General features: G+C 48.3%; 2 protein-coding genes across 2 annotated transcripts in view; one reads left to right on the plus strand and one right to left on the minus strand.

Annotated features, from left to right (window-relative positions):
- The first annotated feature begins 1,893 nt into the window (after positions 1–1,893).
- Positions 1,894–16,956, plus strand: LOC135810189 (mucin-19-like). Its single transcript, XM_065323665.1, has 10 exons — positions 1,894–2,302; positions 3,231–3,487; positions 7,461–7,550; positions 8,484–8,651; positions 8,930–8,991; positions 10,109–10,722; positions 13,276–13,558; positions 14,148–14,263; positions 14,793–14,975; positions 15,799–16,956. Exons 1-10 carry the CDS (start codon positions 2,152–2,154, stop codon positions 15,807–15,809), a joined length of 1,935 nt encoding a protein of 644 aa, XP_065179737.1. The 5' UTR covers positions 1,894–2,151; the 3' UTR covers positions 15,810–16,956.
- A 1,028-nt stretch (positions 16,957–17,984) lies between these two features.
- Positions 17,985–21,650, minus strand: part of LOC135810201 (uncharacterized) — a 12,096-nt gene continuing 8,430 nt past the window's right edge. The window contains exons 7-9 of the mRNA XM_065323676.1: positions 21,472–21,650; positions 20,401–20,775; positions 17,985–19,462 (exon numbers count right to left, since the gene is read on the minus strand). The exon at positions 21,472–21,650 is cut by the window's right edge and continues 34 nt beyond it. Of these exons, the coding sequence (XP_065179748.1) occupies positions 19,307–19,462; positions 20,401–20,775; positions 21,472–21,650 (710 nt within the window). The 3' untranslated portion in view covers positions 17,985–19,306. The remainder of the gene's footprint in view (positions 19,463–20,400; positions 20,776–21,471) is intronic.

Raw genomic sequence — 21,650 nt, forward strand, 5'->3', positions numbered from 1 at the left:
ACCTTGAACAGGATGAAAAGAAGTTCATGCTCGGGGCAGAGTCCGCCATTCGCTCCAGAAGGTTACTCACTACAGTCTTCTACGCCTAGGAAGTGGTGAACAAATATCTCGAGAGGTATTTAGGACATTCTTTGAAGTCAGTTTAGTTCTGAACGAATGCATTGTAACTAATTACTTTGCTGCAGTTTGCATGCATGATCCGGATTGATAATTCTCAGCGGTAAAAAAATTCAAATCTAGTTTTGTGCACTGGTTTCCGCGTTATGTGCACTCGTGGAATCTGCTCATGGCTTCAAAAAATGAGAATCCGTGAACAAGCGCAAAAAAATCAAGTGAAGAAGGCGAAAATGGCCGCTAGCGCGCTAGCTGCCGTCAGTGAGCAAAGTTGGATGTTTGGCGTCTTCTGTGACCTCCCTGGATCAGTTTCGAATTGTCCAACAAGTGGAAATCGCTTCAGGATACCATCCTGAAGCAGTGTGCTGAAGGACGATTTGTCCCTCTCTGGGTGCAACGGTCAACGCTAAAACAGCCGATTCTGAGATTTGGCTCACGGACTATAGCTAGCTAGGGAGGTTTAGTTCTTTTTTTTTTTTTTTTTTTTTTTTTTTTTTTTTTTTTACGTTTCAAGCATCAGTGAGCATGTCATGAAAATAAATCCGAGAAGAAAGAAAAAGTTCCCACGTAACGGAAACGCGTACGTGGGTGATCCACGTAAAGTGGATGAAGCACCCACGTTGCAATGTTGTGTTTAGTCACACCAAGAGTACATAACCAGGTTATGTACTCTTGGTCACACGGAACAAAGAAGAGCATGAAGCGAAAGGCCCAAACCTGGTCAAAGACGAAGCTACCCGCTCATCCAATATTTTGATTTCGTGCTTCGGGAACTTCTTCATGAGCACCCTCACAGCTCCGGCAACGAGTTTGTCTGCTGGGATTTATGTCCCACCGTCTTCCGGAGAAGGTCATTTTCAGTCTCTACTGTGGGTATGTCAGACCCCTGCTGGAGTACGCCTGCCCAGTCTGGACATTCTCTCTGACACAAGCTGAGAGAACTTGCATGGACAGACTGCAGGCGCGCATCAGCAGATGTATCCTCCGCAGTCGAAACCTTGACTGGCACACACCCAAAGAGAACTTGTTTAAACTTTCTCGTCTGCAGTCCCTTTGTTGGCGACGCCACATCCAGTGTCTCTGCACAGTCCACCACATCCTTCACGTCTGCCCTGATACCCTTGATGAATTTCATTACACCCTCAGTTCCAGTCCACGCAGACCTTACTATTTATTATTTAAAACCCATATCAACACATACTCCCGTCAACATATGTTATTCCATTGTCTATCCGTTTGGAATTCATTACCCACGTGTATTCGGGAGATTGAACACCCCCGGCAATTCCGTACATCCCTCATGCAACAATTTTCTACTTGTATGTATTCTGTTTCTGGTATACCCGCTTTCTCCCGACAGTATTGATTAACAAGCCATACACTGCACTCATCTCCTTTCCTCTCTCTCTTCCTCCCTTTCCTTAAACAGTACACAGGAGAGCCCCTCGATAGGCCTCTGCGGCCTTTGGACAATCCTTAAATAAAATCAATCAATCAATCAATCACAATGCGCTCCATTCTGATTTTCACCCACGTTCTGGCGGAACGTGGGTGAGCCTCCATACACGGACCGGTATGTCGTGAATCAGAAAACGTCTGTACGTGGGTCACTGAGTATCACGTGGTACACACACGTAAAGTACCCACGGATTACGTGGGACTAAACCTCCCTGCATAATGACGACTCCCTTGCTTGCTAGACAAAAAAATGTTTCGAATTTCACTTATTTCCCGCGGATTAAAAACTGAAAAGTGCAACATCATGAATAGTTCTCGTATTACCGTAATCTTGATTGTTGTGGATTTGCTGAACGGCCAGCTTGTTTGTGATAGAATTTATACTGTAGATATTTCTCAGCGTCTCCAGATCTTCTGGAGGAGTTAACAAGCCACACTGCCTACCTTGCTCTCGAGCGAAGAGAAGTTCAAACTGTGGATCACCCTTTGCCCTTCGCTTTTTGCTCAACGTACGTCTACACACAGACGTCTTGACAGTGCTGAAATTGATTTTTTTTACATTCGGTTGAGGTGAGCTGAATGGGCATGGAGGAGCAAGATGGTGACCGTGATCGCAGTCCGTTTGCGTTTCCAATCTTGGTGGCTGAGTTCTCAGCGTATCATTTAGTTGAGGCGTATCGCAATGGACCTGACTCGGAAGCCATGTCGTTTTACAGCACTATGTTAGAAGGTGCGTCACCTGTTCCTCCTTATGCACGTGTCAATGCACAATGCACCGGCTCTACGTTGTGGGGCATATGATAGTCGATTGCATTCGTAAAGCCTGGAGTTAGTGCATTCTGCTAGTACTATCCTGGAAAAAAAATCATTGTACAGAATCTGGCACACACTGCTAAATACTATAGAACTTGACTTAGTTCTATTCTAAGATGATGGTCACACCATAGCTCAGTGGTTGGAGCACCGCTGGACGGTTGTGCAGGTGATGCCATGGAGGTGAACTAGCAGTTTTGTGTATGAGCGCAAAGTACACGGCGCGAGTCGGCGGATTCGCTAAGTATACGGTGTGAGGCGGCGGTTTCACTTGGCCTACATAGTACAGTCATGTACATCACTGTGCCGTGGCTTTGCGAAAGCATCTCAACTGATGATGCGATCGCATACAAAGCATCTCAACTGATGATGCGATCGCATACAAAGCATCCCAACTGATGATGTAATCACATACAAAGCATCCCAACTGATGATGTAATCGCATACAAAAGCATCCCAACTGACGATGTAATCGCATACGAAAGCATCCCAACTGATGATGTAATCGCATAACCTCTATAGCGAAGGTCCAGGTTCGAGTCCTGGTGGTGACAGTCAATTTCTCTTCAGACTTTTACATTTTCAACTCCCTCAATAGATGAATATTCACACACTCTGTTATTACAATTTAAAAAATCACAGTTCACGTATCTAAGACCTTATCAGCATGCGTAGGAACGCAATCACCCCCAAAAGACCAAGGCGCAGATGCACTGTTAAAAAAAAAGCTGTAAATTGCTAAGGCGTGGTATCGCATTTGCAGATGGGCACGGTTAACCTATAAACCGCTGGTCCTCTCTTTTAACTGATGGTGTTTTGGTTGATTTTCGTTGCTACGTGGCCAGGCTGCTGGGATCGCGTTCCTGAAGACCACCAGGAGCTGCAGGCGATCAATGTCCAGCTTGCACACCTGTGCCTGCTGTTACACAACGGCGGCCGGCTGCTGAAGAAGCCGGGTGTGCGCTGCGAGGACGTCGACGCGATGCTGCAGCCGTGGCTGGAGGCACACCAGGTGGTGCTGGAGATGATCAAAAGCGACTCCACACGCGCTGCTTCTCTCAACCACCCACTGACGGTGCTGCACATCCAAGTCCTGCTGCAGGTATGTGGCTGTGTTTTGGGGATTTTTTTCCTTTTCCATTCTTTGAATGTTGACTTTGGGGCCAGTTTGAGCGTTTTATTTTATTTTATACTATAGCTGATAGATCTTCAAGATTCAGAGATTACTGGTAATATCAAGAGTACAGAACCCCCCCATAAGTGTGTAACTCCAGCTATGGGGTCGGCGACGGCAGAACTTCACATCACGTGACGAACCCGTACACATTATTCGCACCCTGTGCACGATAGATGCAGGGTTGTAAGCAACCCTGCTTTGGGTTCAACTCTCTTGTGGTCACTTTGCACTGTCTGCCAGCGTAGCCTCTTGAACCATGTCAGGTGATGTGAAGTTCTGCCGTCGTCGCAGCACTGTACATGTATAGAGGCTGTGCAGGCAGTTGCACACTCTTGTAGGTTATGTAGTCTTCCTGTTAGTTCATAGCTATGCGTACAGTAGTGTACGCACAGCTATGCACACACCGTGTTGTGTTTATGTCACCTGCTACTTCACAGAATTATAGTCTCGAGTCGAAAACATAGTGCAGGCACGAGAGGTCCTGATTTGGGTGTCACGTCAACAACTACCGGTTCCGTTGCTGCTGTTGATGATAAGGGTAGTGGCACTGGTGTTGATGAGGACGAATACCGTATGTCCGCACCGTTAAAGCCATGGCGGTATATTCGATTATAAAGCCAGTCTCAGTTGTAAAGCCATGGGCTTCATAAATGAAATGACATTTGAAGTATGTTTTGTGAAATGAAGGAATATGCATTATACTAACAATCTTACAGGCCAGCAGGAAGGGTGAACAAGTGGATATAGATTGAAATATCTGTATGGACTTTGACTTTTATGGCATGGCGTAGTGGGTGAGTCATTTTGCATCTAAAATATCTAGGAAAGCAGCGGTGTTCCGAATATAAGGCCATGGCTTTAAAGGCGCTGGCATACGGTATATAATATTTAGGGCTGAAACGATCGTAAAATTTTGCATACCGATTACTCGTTTGCTTAACGATTATAACCTTTAACGAGTTGCAGTATTATATTATCCAACACGCCAATTTTTCACATTTTTCGAGCACTTTTAAAACGACCGGATATGGTGGCTGCTATTCAATATGTGAAGAGGATCAAGTTTGAAATGCACGTTGCAGGCAGCAGCTGTGACGCCATAATGGGGCGAAGGGACTAATGGAAGACGCAAAGAGAAATCTGAGAGACAGGCGGTCAGTGACTACAACTTCAAGCAAATATACTCATATAGTGTACTATTCAGTGTTCATATACGTGTCACTCAGAGGCATCAGAATCAGAGTCAGTGCCGGTCCCAGATAGCTCTGAATCTGAGCCACTGATAACAAGCTGGCACTCCACAGCAGCCAGGTTAGGCAGAGCTGGCATTTCCTCCTTTTTCTCGGCTTGCTCTGGTGCAACTGTGATTTGATTTTTGCCAAGAAGATCATAGCGTCAATGGATGATGGTGCCAGAGACGAGCAAAGTTTGTTGACAAGAACGCCACAAGCAGAGAACACGCGCTCAGCCGGTACTGATGTAGCTGTGATAGAGAGATATCTCTGAGCCAGGACAGCAAGACCAGGAAACCTGGTGGAATTGCACTTCCACCAATCCAGAGGTTTGATCTCAATGCCCTCCATCCTCTCACTGCAGTACCGTGCTACTTCCTGGGCAGGCGATTCACTCTCCACGGCTGTGGCATCGTACACAGCTCCATGCAGCAGAGCTTGAAGGCCTTTGTCCTCGGGCTTGCGTTTGGCTTGCGGTTCATGTGCGACAACAGAAGGTGGTTGAGCGGTGTGCTTCTTCATCTCCTTAGCTAGTGCAGCCTTGATAGCATCCGGCTCACACAGGACATTGGACGTGAGCTTTTGGCCACGGAACCTGGGATCCAAAGCTGCAGCGAGCACGAGGGGGATGCCAATGTCACATCTGACAGACGGAACTTAACCTGCAACAGAGAGTAGAACGCTCGGGATGCAGAGACTTTTCGTAGTACTTGAAATGAAAGAAAAACTTGACAAGAGCATGTACAGCTTCTGTGCGTCCTGCTCGGCAAACCGGCAGGAATTCATGCCTCGGATTGCCTTCGAAATTCGGCAAAAACATTGTTACCGCTAACTCTGACACAAGTGCAGCACGGATGTTCTCAACAGCACGAACACAGGTGTCCTCCACAGGCTCAGCGTACCTCTCGATAAGACTGGCCACAACAGGCAGCACGAGAGAAGAGGTGACATACTTCTGGCCGCTGAATACTGTTGTTGTTGCTTTCAGTGGTTCCAGGGCTGCTGTCAGCTGCTCGGCTACTGTCCACTCAGTATCCTACAAGAGCAAGTTCTGATTTTGACCTGTGGCAGTCAACAAAGTACAAAAAACAGGACTTTAACCTGGCAAGCCAGATAGGACGAAACAATTCTATTTCAAGCGCAAAGAACAGGTCACGACTCGCGATGTAACAGCTCAATCCCACCAAACCCGTCACAGCAATAGCAAAGGTATAGCAACTAGGCATACAAATCATACCATGACACTGCTGCTTACCTGGAGCAGTCAGTACAGCCATGACGGGCAGTCGTAGCTCAACCAGACGTTTCAGCATGTCATGTGCAGAGTTCCAACGCGTTGGTACATCCTGGGTCAGTTTTACAGGTGATTTGCTCCCCATCTGGACTTGCTTTGCAAGCAAAGCCTCTGTTGCTTGACTGCTATGGCGACAGTTCCCAACCAACTTCCTGGCAGCACTCAACAATTTCTGTGGAGGAGCTGAATCGTCAAGCACATGTCGCACGCACTTTTGAAGGAGATGGGCAGAACAGGTCACTGACTCTCAGCCATGATCTTGGAGCAGGTGTCGACCAGTAAGCTCCGCATTTCTCGCTTCGTCATGCACCACTGCTATTACCTGAGCAGGCTTGAGTCCCACTCTCTTCGTTGCGTCCGACACATTTTCCGCGATCCTCGCGCCGGTGTGGGAGCCTGGAAAGAGAGCAGTCTCGACAACAGCGCTCTCCAATTCCCAAGTTTCGGTGACGAAGTGCACAGTTACAGTGTTATACGACTGCGTGGCCTTTGATGTCCACGCGGCCGTCGTTAGACAGTCGATCAAATTTTTCGCAAGCATGCATGCAGTGTACGGGTACAGCGCGGAGGCCCTCGAGGGCTCCCTGGTACCGCGTAGAGCTGCTGCCAGTACAAGGCCACCCTACTGCGCATAGGTCCACGTGCAGGGCTCCCTGGTACCGAGTATAGGACTACGGCGAGTGCAGGGCCACCCTACACATGTACATGCAGTGCTCCCTGGTCCCGCGTAGAGCTCCGCGAGTGTCGGATGTACGAAAAGTGCCTTCAAATTTTCTTGATTTTTTTTAATTCTTGAAAAATGTTGAGAACGCGCCAAAAATAATCGGTAATCGTTCTTTTGTTCATTATCGATCGATCATCGAGTATTCGGTATAATCGTTTCAGCCCTAATAATATTGGCACTTGGGAGTATTCACTGGTTTGAGGGAAAGACGCAAACGGGGAAAGTCTGAAAAAAATTGACTGTCACCACCAGAACTCGAACCAGGGACCCTCGCTTGTAGCTAGCGATGCTCTAATCACTGAGCTATGGTGTAGTCGTCATCCCAGCAGAGACCGTTCAACATTTTCTTCAGACTTCGTAACTCGCACTTCCTGTGAATCCACACAGGCGGGTGGGACGCAGCCCTCACTGTAACCCACACACTTCACGTACAAACTAGCACGCGGGGAGCCCCAAGTCATAAAATATTCACTGATGGAAAGACGCAAACGGGAAAAGTATGTCCGTCTTATTTCTACGGCTGGGTGATAATGGACATTTTGTGTTCCGGGTGCTATTCCTGTGTGTGTGTGTGTGTGTGTGTGTGTGTGTGTGTGTGTGTGTGTGTGTGTGTGTGTGTGTGTATGTATGTGTGTATGTGTGTTTCAGGCTGCGTGGGTATGTGTGGTACACGATGGGTTGGATACAGCCGAGGACATACTCAGTGAGATAGCAGCATCAGACCTGGAAGAATGCTGGGTAAGACTTTGTACTACGAAGTATTTACTTTCTCCCACGTACAGACACACTCTCTTTCACTCTCTCTCTCTATCTCTCTCTCTGTCTCTCTCTCTCTCTCTCTCTCTCTCTGTCTCTCTCTCTCTCTCTCTCTCTCTCTCTCTCTCTCTCTCTCTCTCTCTCTCTCTCTCTTTTGCTGGGTAACCATCGTGAAATCAAACTTCAATAGTGAGTGTATATGTGTGGCCACAGACTGCTCCATGATAATTTGCCATCGCTAGCTCGTTGGTTCTCAGAAATCGTGAAATTTGGTGATGCGAATATTGACTGTATATGTGTATCAGGAACAGTGCCGTATTTGCTTGCGTTTGCTCAAGGTCAATACGTACGAGTTAAGGCCGATGTGTACTTCAGCCCGTACACGGACGGGAAGTTGTATCCAACCCATGTGCTACGGAAAAAAAGTGACTGGACGAGTTCAAGGCCCATTGCATGACTCTCTCCGCACACGTTGTGAAGTGCAGTGCTGCGCAACCCAACCCAATCGCTTGAGGCAGCTAGCGCTGGGCGCTGTGCAGCCCCAGACCTGCGAACACTGGACTTTTCAATTTCAATAGTGCTGTGTGCTATGCAGTCCCAGTCACCGAGCAGTTTGCCAGCACCAAGCTATACACTGATGCAGGGTGCTGAGCAATTCATGAGATCGGATTGCTTTGAGCACGCCAACCCCCCCCCCCCCCTCATGTATTGTATTTTTTGTATTTGCATAGGCCTGCTTGACTGTGTCTGTGCTCTGGGCATGTTAGACTGGTGATGTGGAGTGACTTCGCTATGTGTGTAAACGGGTATTAAGCCCCTATCTGTATTACTAAAGTGAGGATGTGTGCATTGTGGATGCACCTGCCCGTGTGTGTGTGTGTGTGCGCGTATGTGTGTGTCTTTGTGTGTTTCTAGAGCTTGCAGGGCAGTCTAGAGCGGTGTCTACACCTGAAGAAAGGAGGACGCGACGAGGCTTGCCAGCGCTTAATGAGTTCCGTGGGTGCGTCTTTCTCTGGAAGCCAGTTCCGGGAACGCGTGTCTCCTACCCTCGCTGACATGGTCGGCCATGGATCAACACCGTTTGTGAGTTATTATGTTAACCCTTTGGACATTCAGTGATGCGATGCAGGCTGCTGTGGTTTGGCGTCAAATCGTCCGTAACACTCCAAGTTGTCGGAGTATTTTCTCGCTGGTGATTCCGTGGGCAGAAAGCTTAACCCTGTTGTGCTTGTGTGTGTGTGTGTGTGTGTGTGTGTGGATGTGTGTGTGTGTGTGTGTGGTGTATGTGTCTGTGTCTGTGTCTGCTTCTGTGTCTGCTTCTGTGTCTGTGTGTATGTGAACATGTCTAAATCGTTCTGCAGTTAGTGAACATCTTGGACGCCTGGGGTCATTCTAGTGGGAATAAGCCAGCGTGCAACTGCCGGTAAGACACGCACACACACACACACACACACACACACACACACACACACACACACACACACACACACACACACCTGTCCTGTCCTGTCCTGTCCTGTAGAGCCACTACCACTAGGGTCACGTGGGCCCCGGAGGGGCAGCAGAGAGAGAGAAAGAGCACGCCACCCGATGGCGCTCCAGATGCGAGACTAGTCGGAACCGGCGAGAGCAGATACACATATGCGGGAACTTGTCCCGTTCTCTGGCCGTTGGTCGGTGGCAGTGCGTTGAACAGCGATGGCGGTTGCACAACACACACACACACACACACACACCTTTGACGCCCATCGCCAGAGGCGATGATAGCAATGCTACGACAGAAGCCATAGCAACTTGTGCTGGGATTGCACCATTCAACAGCTTGCAAGGCTGAAGAATTGACCGTCACTATTCAGCCTGGTCTACACCATACAGCTATTTGAAGTGATTTTTCTGGCCAGTGAATCCCTATTTTTGGTTTTTTCATTCCCCCCGCACACACATCACACCACATATTCCGGCGTGCACTGGCTGTTGGTAACCACGCAGGAGAATGAAAGAAAAGTCAGGAAGAGTCTGAGAAAGAGAAGAAAGACGTGTGTGACCATAATCGTCGGGAATCGAACTCGCAATCTATCGATTTGAAATCGCTGCACATACACTGCACCATATGGGACACACACACACACACACACACACACACACACACACACACACACACATACATACACACACACAATCTCTCTCTCTCTCTCTCTCTCTCTCTCTCTCTTATCTATCTTAAAAATGGATTCCTTGTTTATGGGCAGTCCGGCAATGAAGAACTTCCACAAGAAAAAACTCCTCCCAGGTACAGGAATGCAGGGGATATTTCTCTTCAGAAAAATACTTTGAGCCTCCCAAGCTGGGTGGTCTGTTGCCTTGCGTTTTCGAGTTGTAGTTAGACCGGTTTGTCCAATGGTCTTACTAGTCTCGTCATCATCATCCCGTACTGCTCGACGTTCTTTGTGCCGAGGGATATAGCTCGTGCACATCTTGGTCACATCTTCGTGGTGCATCCCTTCCTCTCTTTAAAAATAGTTTGTCGTTTCTTTTCACAGATCTCTACAGTTGCTTTCTGACTTGGTAGCTAACTCAAGCAAGCAGCCGGACAGTGACAGGACAGAGCCAGTGCAGCCAGTGCAGCCGATGGCGTCTGCAGAAGAGTCCCTGTCGGCCTCTGACGGCGAGCGCCACGCCAGCGGTTCGCTGCGCAGCGCCTCACCAGCGTGCTCTGTGAGGAGCCAGCGGCGTCTCTCTTCCGGCAGCAAGCACTGCACGCAAGGTGTTTCCAGTAGCGTGACCAGGAGCTCGCCGCGCAAGGTCTTATCGGAACAGAGTGCGGAGGACGACGACACGCCAACGGTGGCATCGAAAGCGGCGAAAGCAGCGAACACAGCTAGCTCAGTAACCCGCGATCTAGCCCCGTTACAGCGTGCGCTCAAAGCCGTCAGAGCAACTAGATTCAAGTCATCAGAGGTGACGACGGCAGCAACAGCGACCGCAGCAGCAGCAACGTCTTCAACACAGGCTGGCCAGAAGACAGTGGGCGAATCCAGCCGCATCGTCTCCACTACAGATTCCAGTATGGACGAGTCGGGCAGAGATCAAGAAGCATCTTCGGCGGCAACACCATTGGCCTCACCTCGCAAGACACGCTCCACCGGTGCCTCCAGTGAGTATTGTGATGTCATGTGATGTCATGTGATGTCATGTGATGTAATAATGATGGCATGTCATGTGATGTAATAATGATGTCATGTGATGTCATGTCATGTGATGTAATAATGATGGCATGTGATATAACGTGGTGTCATGTGATGTCTGTCTCAATGTAGTTCACAGTGCTGCTCAGTGAAATCCAATCACATGAGCCAGCTCTGCAACCTGTACAAGTGAACATCCCAGTTTCCGCAGGTCTAGGGCTGCACAGTGCCTGTCTAGGGCTGCACAGCGCCTGTCTAGGGCTAGGCCTCCGCGGAATGTGCCGGCATAATTTCAGGAATTATCGGTGTGATTTTTAAAACGGGAATTACAGTATTGGCAATTTTTGTGGAATAATCGGTAAAATTTGAGCAATGCCCCCCCCCCCCCCTTTTCAATTTTTTCCATTTATAACACCCTCATTTGCACCAAAAAGCTTGTGATCCTGAAGTTGATCGCCCGGTATTTCAAAAAAGAAAGAAAGAAAAGCTTTCAGCCGAGTTTCACGCGAGCCGTGATTTTTTTTGCCCGTACAAGTGGCAAAAAACCGTACGCGGTACGGTATCTGCAAAAAAAGGGAAGAAAAAAAGCATTATTGTGAGAATTTTATAATAGCTATAAGGCCATGGTAAAAAATATCTTTGATTCTCAAGTACGCGCGCATCGATTTTTGGTGGCGCACCGACGATTTTTTTTATTTCTATGCATGCATATGCGTGCATGAAAACGGTCAATGCGAAAGGCATGAATCCGGGAGTAGTAAAATACCGGTATTTTTCTACTCCCTGGCCTGAATAATAAAATAATTATAAATTAATTATGAACCTGTGACGTACACATGTGTGACCCTATCTTTGGAAATAAAAAAATTGTGGGAATTAAAATAAAAAATCGCTCGCTCGCACCGATTTTCACAGGCTCATGACCTGAGAATCAACTTTATTTTTTACCATGGCCTAAAGAGAACAAATTCTGCTGTCATCGCCACACTACAACAAAGTCATGAAGGTTTACCAAAATCGATTTTCTTGTCACAATCATCAGTGGAAAGCCGTGACTGAAGAATAACCATGCTAAATCAATAATTTATATACATTCAATGTGTTACGGGAACAAAACAAAGTGCTAAAATAGAATGAGGGAAGGTGAGACAATAGAAGTAAAGTGAGATATTGATATTGTGAGAATTATTGGTGGAATTACGGGAATAATCGGTCGAAAATTTGAGCAATGCTCAAAGGAATTATCGGTAAAATACGAGCATATTCCGCGGAGGCCTATCTAGGGCTGCACAGCACCTGTCTGGGGCTGCACAGCGCCTGTCTAGGGCTGCACAGCACCTGTCGCTTACTTGACTGACTCGATCTGATTTCATCGCGCAGCACTGGATGTATTTGTCAGTTCTCAACACTACTAGTACTAGTTACTTCGTCCGCGTCAGCAATATTGTCGCTTATCTTTCGACAATTTGAACTTAGACTTTGGACATCAACGCGTGCACTTGAAGTGATAAAACGTGGTACGATGGAAGGTAAGGTATAGAATGACAACTAGCTATGAGGAATTTATTGTCCAAGGAAGTGTTCATGCTTTTTTCGGTCCTCCTTCTCTCTGCTCTCGGCGCTGGTGACAAATATTTTTGTTCGGGATTGACTCTCTTGCTTTTGCAAGCTCATCTCTCTTCCTCTCCGCTGCCTGGCTATTTTCTAAAGAGAAGTCGATCGTGACGGTCGCCTTCTCTATAGGACTTCGCGTGGGCAGCACGACAACCTGTGTGGTTCTAATCAGACGTCGTTCTTTGCAAGATTTCATTTTGAACGACGACAACGCGTACAGTACTTGCAAATCTCCTTGTCGCCCTGGATACTCCGGGTGTTGAGCTGGAGGTAAGGGAGCTGCGATCTCAGCTTGACGAGCGATCCCTGAGGTGAGCGATCTCGGCCGTTCAGCAAAATGAAGCTGATTCCGAGTAGCCGATTTCTTTCTTGTGGCTTGCGCTGCTCTTGCCTGCACAGCGTAACAAGATCATCTATTTTGATGCAGCGCTGTATCAATCAAAATCACCCACTTGTCGCTCTCGAAATCCACTCGAAATCTAGCTAGACCTTTCAGGTACTAGTAAACTAACTTACTAACCAAAATTGGAATGAAATGGGCTGCCAAGTGAGCATTGGTGACATATAAACAAAGCTGAAAGATAAGCGACAATATCGCTGACGCGGACCAAGTATATTATTCATTCTCTCCTCTGCACTAGTGTGATGCCAGAGTCGTTTAACTTTGTGCATGCCAAGTGGGAAATTTTGCGAATCTGAACTCAGATGTTGAGCCAATGTGATGATTGATAAAGGAAAGGACAAACATGTTCGGAGTTATGACTAACTGTTCATGGCAGTAATGCCTCTGTGTGTGTGCGTGTGTGTGTGTGTGTGTGTGTGCGGGCGGGCATGTGTGTGTGTGTGTGTGCGCACATGTGCACTGCTTGTGTATGTTTGCGTGCATGCACGTGATCTATGCGTGACAGAGTCAGAAAGCAGTCGGTATGCAGTTTACGATTTCCCTGGGTCTCGCTCTGCGGACGATGCAGTTCACTCGGGTGCTAACAACAGGGATGGCGATGACGACAGCGACATGTTGCCTGCACGAAAGAGACGACGTAAGGACTGGCAAGAAGACAATACGAGCGCAAGCAGCTCCACATCATCGACAACGACGCGAAGTACAGCAGCGGCGGCACCAGCGGTGACATCGGATTCTGCCAAGGCTGCCTCCAGTCCCGCAAGCACTCAGCCGACACTCTCAACTCGGTAAGGAAAGGTCGTGCGCCGTAGGCCTTGTGCTATACAATACAATCACTGCATTATGCGACCACTGACCATTGACCACTGACCATTGGAGATTGGTACTCTTTAGGTCAGTCTTGTGCCACAACCACAACGACTATGGCATTCTTGAGGATAACTATTTCTAACGACAACATATGCGCACGCACACACACATGCGTGTACGCAAGACGGATTATCTGTGCAATGTGAGGTTCAAAGTGGTTCGACCATTGGCCTTCATCAGGGAATTGACTGTCTCAACAAATGATCATAATCCCAAGTGTAGTCTCAATCCAGGAAAATGATCATGATACGTGTCTAGGTGTGGGTATGTAGATAAGACTGCAGGTGGTGCATCGCTTTTGTCACAGTGAGGGGCTTGTTAAAACAGGTCTGAGCCTACATAATATGTTCTGCCTTTTTCTTTCTGTGTCTTTCTCCCTCTCTGTCTCTCTCCCTCTCTCTCTCTTTCTTTCCATCAATCTCTCTCTCTCTCTCTCTCTCTCTCTCTCTCTCTCTCTCTCTCTCTCTCTCTGTCCGTCTGTTGGTGTCCTGCCCCCTACTGCCGCAGGCTCAAGATGAAGAGACGAAAGGGAATATCGAGACACGACAGTACCGAAGCCCCCGGTGTTGCTGAGCAGTGGTCAAGCTCTGACAGTGATGTTGACATGCAGCTCGAAGACTATGGTCAGTAATGATTCGTGCTGCAAGTTCAAACTGGTGTTGTTGTTTCTTCGAGATCCCGGCACCTTCGCTCGTGTGCTGTACTCGTGCACTCGCGTAGTGTGTGTACACTGTGTACACGCTGTGTGATGATGACAGCATATGTGCTCGCGTGCACACAGTTCTTCCTGCCTGAGGAAAAGAGGATTGTTTTCAAGTCGAATCACGCATTGTGTAGTGTCAGTTTAGATTCCGAAGGGGCCCAAACTTGAAGGCGGGCGCACTGCCACGCTATGTCGCCTTGGCTACAAGCCAGGACACTGGTGTTCGTAAATCGTTGCCTCCAGCCTGCCATGTTCTTTGAAATATTTATGCTGTTGCTCTTCAGCACCCGATGTGACTTCAACTCTCTCCTTCCTTGACACGTAATGCCTGTGGTTCTTGCTTGTTTTTACTCTCTCTCTCTCTCTCTCTCTCTCTCTCTCTCTCTCTCTCTCTCTCTCTCTCTCTCTCTCTCTCTATCTATCTATCTATCTCTCTGCTATGATTACAGCCAAGCGACAGCCACGCCGTCGGTTCAAATGGACGCCTGAAGAAGAGAAGGCGCTCAAGTCGGGCGTGCAGAAGTTCGGCGAGGGCTCCTGGAACGTCATCCAGTCGTCGTACAGGACGCTGCGGGGCCGGTCCGGAGTGGACCTGAAGGACAAGTGGCGTAACTTGAAGAAGAAGAAAGACGGTGAGTGCTGTGCTGTGCATTGTAACCAGTAGCTGCACATCTGCACATCTGGTCTGCCATTCAGCTACTGCTTAGTAATACAGTACTGTCGGGTAGCGCCGAAGAACGGAATGCCGAAGAACGGAATGCCGAAGAACGGAATGCCGAAGAACGGCCAGGCTAGAATTTCATCAAGCACAGCATACCATTGTTTACACGGTGACTCGACTTTATGAAAATGAGAATGAATGCTAGGAGGCTGACCCCCCCCCAGTTCTTCGGCGACCGACGGTATTGTAGACAAGAAGACACGTGGACATGCTACCACTGTTGTGCACATTATGCTAGTGAGCTGAGAGTGCAGTGTGGAGTGGTGCACTTACATTACGAGATGTTCAATATCTATGTCTGATTCTACTTCTCATGCATCGATATGGGTAAAGCTTGGAGCAAGGAATGACCACAGGGTTTGTCGAACCCAATCTCAAGAGAGACAACGAAACGTTCCGACCAATAAGATGTCACGCATTGTTTAATCATTGAATCGAATGTTCTTGTCCTCGCCGTCCTCTCCACTCTCCACAATTGAACCTAGTCGAACAGTTAACTGTCCATCCATCTCACCCGTAAAGTAGAACTTTCCTTTCTGCCCATTGGCCATGCAGTATTTGCAGCAAGGTTCAGCTGTGTGCTTCTTAGACTTGACGATTCCAATTCTGTGCCTGTTGGTGGTGGTGGCGGTGTTGTCGTTGTCATTGGCGGTGTTGCCGCTGCTGTTCTGTCGCTGGTTGTGGTTGTGTTGGTGTTGTTTTTGTCGTTGTCGTTGCTCCTGTTTTGTGTGTAGGCTCACTCTAGTCTGCGAAGTGACGGTGTGCAAACAAGGAACACACTTGTGTTGTGTTGCTTCTCGTAGCCTCAACGTTTGTATGTGTATTGGTGGATGAGGCGGCGGTGGTGGTGGTGGCAGTGGCAATGTGTGCTGTTATTGTGCCTACCAGCCTGTTCCGAATGCTCTCAGCTTGCTGCCAGGATGTATTCACAGGCTTGCTTTATTCTGCCGTGTGTGCGCGCGCGCGCGCGTGTGTGTGTGTGTGTGTGTGTGTGTGTGTGTGTGGCACACTTGTTGCTATGCTGTTTGTTGCGGCGGCAGTGGTGGCGGTGGGGAGTGTTTAGGTGGAAACCACCACACTCTACTGTTCTTGCGTATTGGCTTGCAGCCCGCTGCCTGGGTGCAGTGTGCTAATGGTATGCACTTTGTCTTGCTTTATTATACTCGTCATGTACGTATACTCATCATATACGTATTCTCATCATATACAGCAGTTATTTGAACTTGTACACAGCCACTACCTTAGAGCTACAGATAAGTGTGGCGAAGAAGTCCTTGTACAATGTGTTTTAGCTTTTACCCAGATATATAATATCTATCTCTTGGCACAGGTGACATGTGTTCATACACTCTCTCTCTCTCTCTCTCTCTCTCTCTCTCTCTCTCTCTCTCTCTCTCTCTCTCTCTCTCTCTCTCTCTCTCTCTCTCTCTCTCTCTCTCTCTCTCTCTCTCTCTCTCTCTCTGTTCTTTTACCAGTTTTAGTGCATGCATTAGGTCAGAACTTAGCACAACCGTGTTAGTTAGTATCCGCTAACTGAGCGTCGTACAGTAGTACTTGGAGCACTCGCAGTTCAGCTGTGTTCATTTCTTTTCTCTGCTGCTGTTGTGCCAGTCAATTTTGAAAACCCCTGCTTTGCTGGTATTCACGTCTACAGACTATACTGCACTATCAGAGTATCAGTATCAGAGCGCTGCTGTTGTGTGCAGGAGTGCTACAGATCTGTAAGAATGAATGTACCACTTTTTGTGTTGTGTCCGAATGCTTCTTCTTTCTTTTCTTTTTTTAGAGTTGCGTGCCTGTCTTTCTGCCAGGCATCCGCTACCTTCTCAGTCATGACTCACTGGCCTCTGTATTTCCAAACATGCAGCACACTGGTGGCAACTGAAATCTGACCGCCTGGTGTTCGTGCTGTAGTGCAGCTTCGATTCTAGCCGTCTCTATTTTGGTAGTACTGTCAAGTGAGAAACTTTCGCTAGAGATCAAATTTCGCTATTTTCGCGACCATCACACATTCGGGAATATAGATCGCCGCAAACCTCTCCGTACATTGATTGTAGGCAGTACAAGATCCGACTGAAGAGATAGAATCGCAAAAGTTTCTCATCGTGAACCAGCCCAATTATTTAATGAAAACGCTAAATTTGGACCCCGCGAAAGTTTGTCGCTTTACAGTATACGAGGCCGTGCTGGGTAGCGGTCACAGCACACTTTCAGAGTGCCGTTTGTCATGGTGTACAGCCAGCTCTATGCAGCAGTATGTACTACTTCTAGTAGTAGGGCTGCATAGTTGACTGTGCACAAAACAGTTCTTGTGTGTACTACTCCCTGGTGTGTGCAGTCGGTGTTCAGTCACCCCGCCCCCTAAACCAGCAACATTTTCAATACACCAAAAATGTACTCTTCTGACCTGCACATGATCGGAGCAGTAAATAAGATTTGCTCATCCAGCACCCTCCCTGATCCAGCAGAACTTCCGTAACAGAAATGGTGTTTTTTAAAGGAACCGCTGCATTGCATTGTGAAACTGACGCAACTGAATACGGGCCAGCCCGCCCGGGCATGCAGGAAGTACTGTAATTTCGCAAATTTTCGGTGTACTTTTTATTTTCGGTACTTATACTTTCGGTGCATCTGTTTCATTCCTAAATTTTCTATACACCGAACAAACACTAACAACACACACAATCCAATAGGGAACTGCTTCTCTGTGCCTAAAATTTCTGTTCGCCTAACCTGATCTTTTGCTCTCATACCGAGAATTTCTGAAAATTAATTAGAGTAATGTGGAAGTGCACACACTCTCTTGCTTGCACCAGGGCAGCTGCAGTGTAAGTGTTGCGCCCAGCACAGCTAGCCCCGTGTTGGTAGGTCTGTGCAGCTACACCTGTCCTACCGTACTGTGGAACTGGCTGCGGTTCAGCAGGTGTCTGGTGAAATTCACACATGGAATACTATCAACTAGAAAATAGTAGTAGCTGAAAGGCGCGTCAACTGTGGAACAGAAATGGCTATCAAGCACAGGGTAGCAACGATACTACAGGAGTAACAACAACAAATTTACAATAGTTAAACAACACAAGAGAGAGATTGGAAGCTGTATCGCAACTCCAGTAACAACAACAAACGTGACAACAGAATCAGCAGTAGTATGATTGATATCCCACACCGGGAGTGACACTACAAATCTAACAACGATTGATCTCCCGCACCGGGAGTGACACTACAAATCTAACAACGATTGATCTCCCGCACCGGCGGGAGTGGTATAGCTGTAACGAACAGCTATAGCTTACAAGCACACTGTTGGAGTACACAGCAGGTACCTGAGGATCGAACATTGGAGAATAAGCAGAAGACGCACTGTGCAAGAGCCAGCGATGGAGCCACTAGACTCTGTGTCTTGGACAGTCGACTGTAGTGTTCGTGTGTGTGTGTGTGGTTGGAGTAATAGACCTGTAAGTTGTAGCGGACAGTAATTGGTTTAAAGGAGACAATTGTACTAGTAAATGGAGAGCCGATACTACAGGGTGTGTCTCGTAGCTTCTTCAACTTTGCAGCGGAGCGCTTGAATGTCCGGTGGCAGGAAATGGAAATGGACATTCGTGCACGTATGCGTTTGTAACCGGATAATTTTTGACGGTTTTCTCACCATGCTTCAACAGTGCTAGATCACTGCCATGTGAAAGTGCGCGTGTGCAGCGTGTGCAGCGTGATTGTACAGCAGCAGCAGCAATGCGGAAAGGAAAGCAGGAACGATGTGCCCCATCGTAATCTCAATGGTGGTGCTGCTGCTATCCACAGCAGAGCGGAGGCATGCAGTCAACCTTGCACATGGGGCATACCGGGGATAACACACACAGATTCTTATATGGCGGTGGGAAGGTATCTGAGAGCCAGGAGCACGTCAGCGCGTAAAACCATATCCGCCGCACTACAGCGCTGGCGCCGGGGCTGCACAGGTGCATGGAGATATTCTCAACCGACTCGAGAGCGTACCCGGGCCTGGCCTAGCTAGAGCAGTGCACATGTCAGCAGCACAGTCATCAAGGTGACAGCCTGTAGTGTGCAGCGACACTGGTGTACTCGCGTACGCGTGTTCACAAGGCGCGCGGGTTTGTTCCCGCCGTCTCGGAACAATGCACCACTCTAGACATTGCCTACGCTGCTGATGGATCTCCGGGGCAGTGCTGGTGGTATTGGCGTTTGCTCCCAAGGGTGGATAGACGACCTGGAATTATATACCTACTGTCCGCCACTAGTACTAGTCTTGTTGGGACTCTTGCAGTCACGATGATGCTTCTCGTTCCAGTCCATGCGCTGGCACACCGAGCCGCAGTAGCGCGCCTTCTTGCAGCGACTGCACGTCTCTGACGCCGGTGCCCCGCAGCTCCAGCATGTCTATGCGCAGCAGCGGCAACAGCAGCAGGGCAGACACAGACGTACATCCAATGGGCAGTCAGAAAGAGAGCCAATATGCAATTAGCACACGAAGAGACGAAGCCAGTCGTAAATCTGATGAGGCCTTTCGTACCATTACTTCTCAAATCAGTACATGGTGATAATGTGACGAAGCACACAACGACGTCAATTTATACAGCATATTGGAGGAAAAATTGTGATGAAACGTACACAGGCTGAATGCTGGTGTATAAATTGACATCGTTGTGCTTCGTCACATTATCACCATGACTACTGATGTGAGAAGTACTGGTACGAAAGGCCTCATCAGACTTACAACTGGCTTCGTCTCTTCGTGTGCTAATATGTTTCCCTCCGACAAAGTCTCTATTTAATATGCAATTACGTCATTAAGGCCGATTCATACTTCATTTCGCGTACGGGAAACGCGTCACGTCGTTAGAAAGTTGATCTGAGCTCAACTATTTCGCGTACGGGAAAGCCATCGCGCGATGACTTTCCCGTACGCGACATGAAGTATGAATCGGCCTTTATGCAATCATGCCATCATGCAACTACGTCACTGTTCGATCATCTCATGCGACTATGTCATCATGCGATTATGTCATCATGCGATCACGACAGAAGAAGAAAAAAACGGTCTTACGTGAACAGGAGTGCAGGACAGAGACCATAGAGCAGCAGTAAGCATGTTCAGCAGCAGCTACCAATACATGCACTGCGTAGTATGGGGTACACGTGGTAATGTCTCACCTCTGTCATGCCCCCATTCACATTCCGACAGACATTGTACTTCTTTCAAGTTCACACAGATTTCGCTTGAGGAAACGGACCATGATCATTTCCGAGCATGCGCATATGAAAAGAGAGTGAAGACTACAGATCGTGCATGACGTAATGCACGACATAACACCCACCTCTGTAGTTGTTGTCGTTGTTGTAGAGGAGCGGTGCTTCTTCTCATCGCGGTGCTTGCCGCTTTTCGAGGACTCCTTGCGATTGGACGAGGGAGAGGCGCCGGGCAGCTTGCTAGAAGTCGACTTGACAATGTCTTGTGTGGCGCTGGTGGCCGAGTGGTGATGCGACGTCGACGGCGGTGCTTGTGCCGCGTGCGCCGAAGAGCCGCCAGGCGTGCTGTACACTTTCACGTGCTGCTGGTGGTGGTGAGCCGCAGCAGCGGTGGCGCGTATCGAGGACGGCGGAGGGGCTGCCTGCATTGCCGGCGGCGGCGGCCCAGCTTGCTGCTGAATGTGATAGGCAGCCGCCGGTCCTCGGCTGATGTGTGCTGGCGGCTGGTGGACAGGGGAGTCAAGAGAAAACCAGGTCACCGCAAGTCCGAACAGAATTGAACGCCTTCATTTCAAAAGCGTAATCAGTAGGACAAGCTGGATCGACATAGCATTGATACCGGTAACAATGATAATACACAGTTGTTGGATTCGGATTGGATTTTATTTATACTGGTGACTATAACAGACAATTGCCTAATAACAATAGACCCACTCGAGGGAAAGATGTGAAAAGATAGGAATAAGTTCCGCATGTCACTCAAAGCATGAGCCAACGCATCTGTTGACAGTTTCTTGCCATTGTTTACGGTCATGAGCTTGGGTCTGGGCGTTGCTGATGGTAAGTTCGACACTTTTGGAGATTTATGTCACATTGGAAACGGAAGAAATGTTGAAGGAGAGTTCTAAAGTCAAGGAGGGAACGCTTGCATGACAGCTGTCAGTGACTGAGTATGTCATAAGCATGACGATGGCGTAAGAAGCAGTGATGCTGAAACATCACCTTTGCAACACCCATCATAGCAGTTTGCAACAGACTCGCGTGCCACAAGGCAGCACAAGCTCACAAGAATTTACAAAATAGACAAAAGGAGGTAAACCATGCAGATCTGAGATTTTCCCCTCCCAGGCCGTGTGCTCCTCCAAAGATTCCAATCAAGAACACACGGTGCCAATGCACACATTCAATTGGCAACATACCGATGTTGATTTGTTGGGCGGAGGCCGTAAACTTCTGCCGGCTTCGACATAGGCCGTCGGCCGTGCGATGGCAGATGGCGGTGGAGGCCCATGCGCATGCATGGCGACCTCTGCTCCCGGTGGCATGGCTGTGCCTGGATCTGTGTCCATAGCGTTCAGGGCATAGAGCGTGTGACCGA

The sequence above is a fragment of the Sycon ciliatum genome, chromosome 1, assembly GCF_964019385.1.
Source record: "Sycon ciliatum chromosome 1, ocSycCili1.1, whole genome shotgun sequence".
NCBI classification, from domain to species: domain Eukaryota; kingdom Metazoa; phylum Porifera; class Calcarea; order Leucosolenida; family Sycettidae; genus Sycon; species Sycon ciliatum.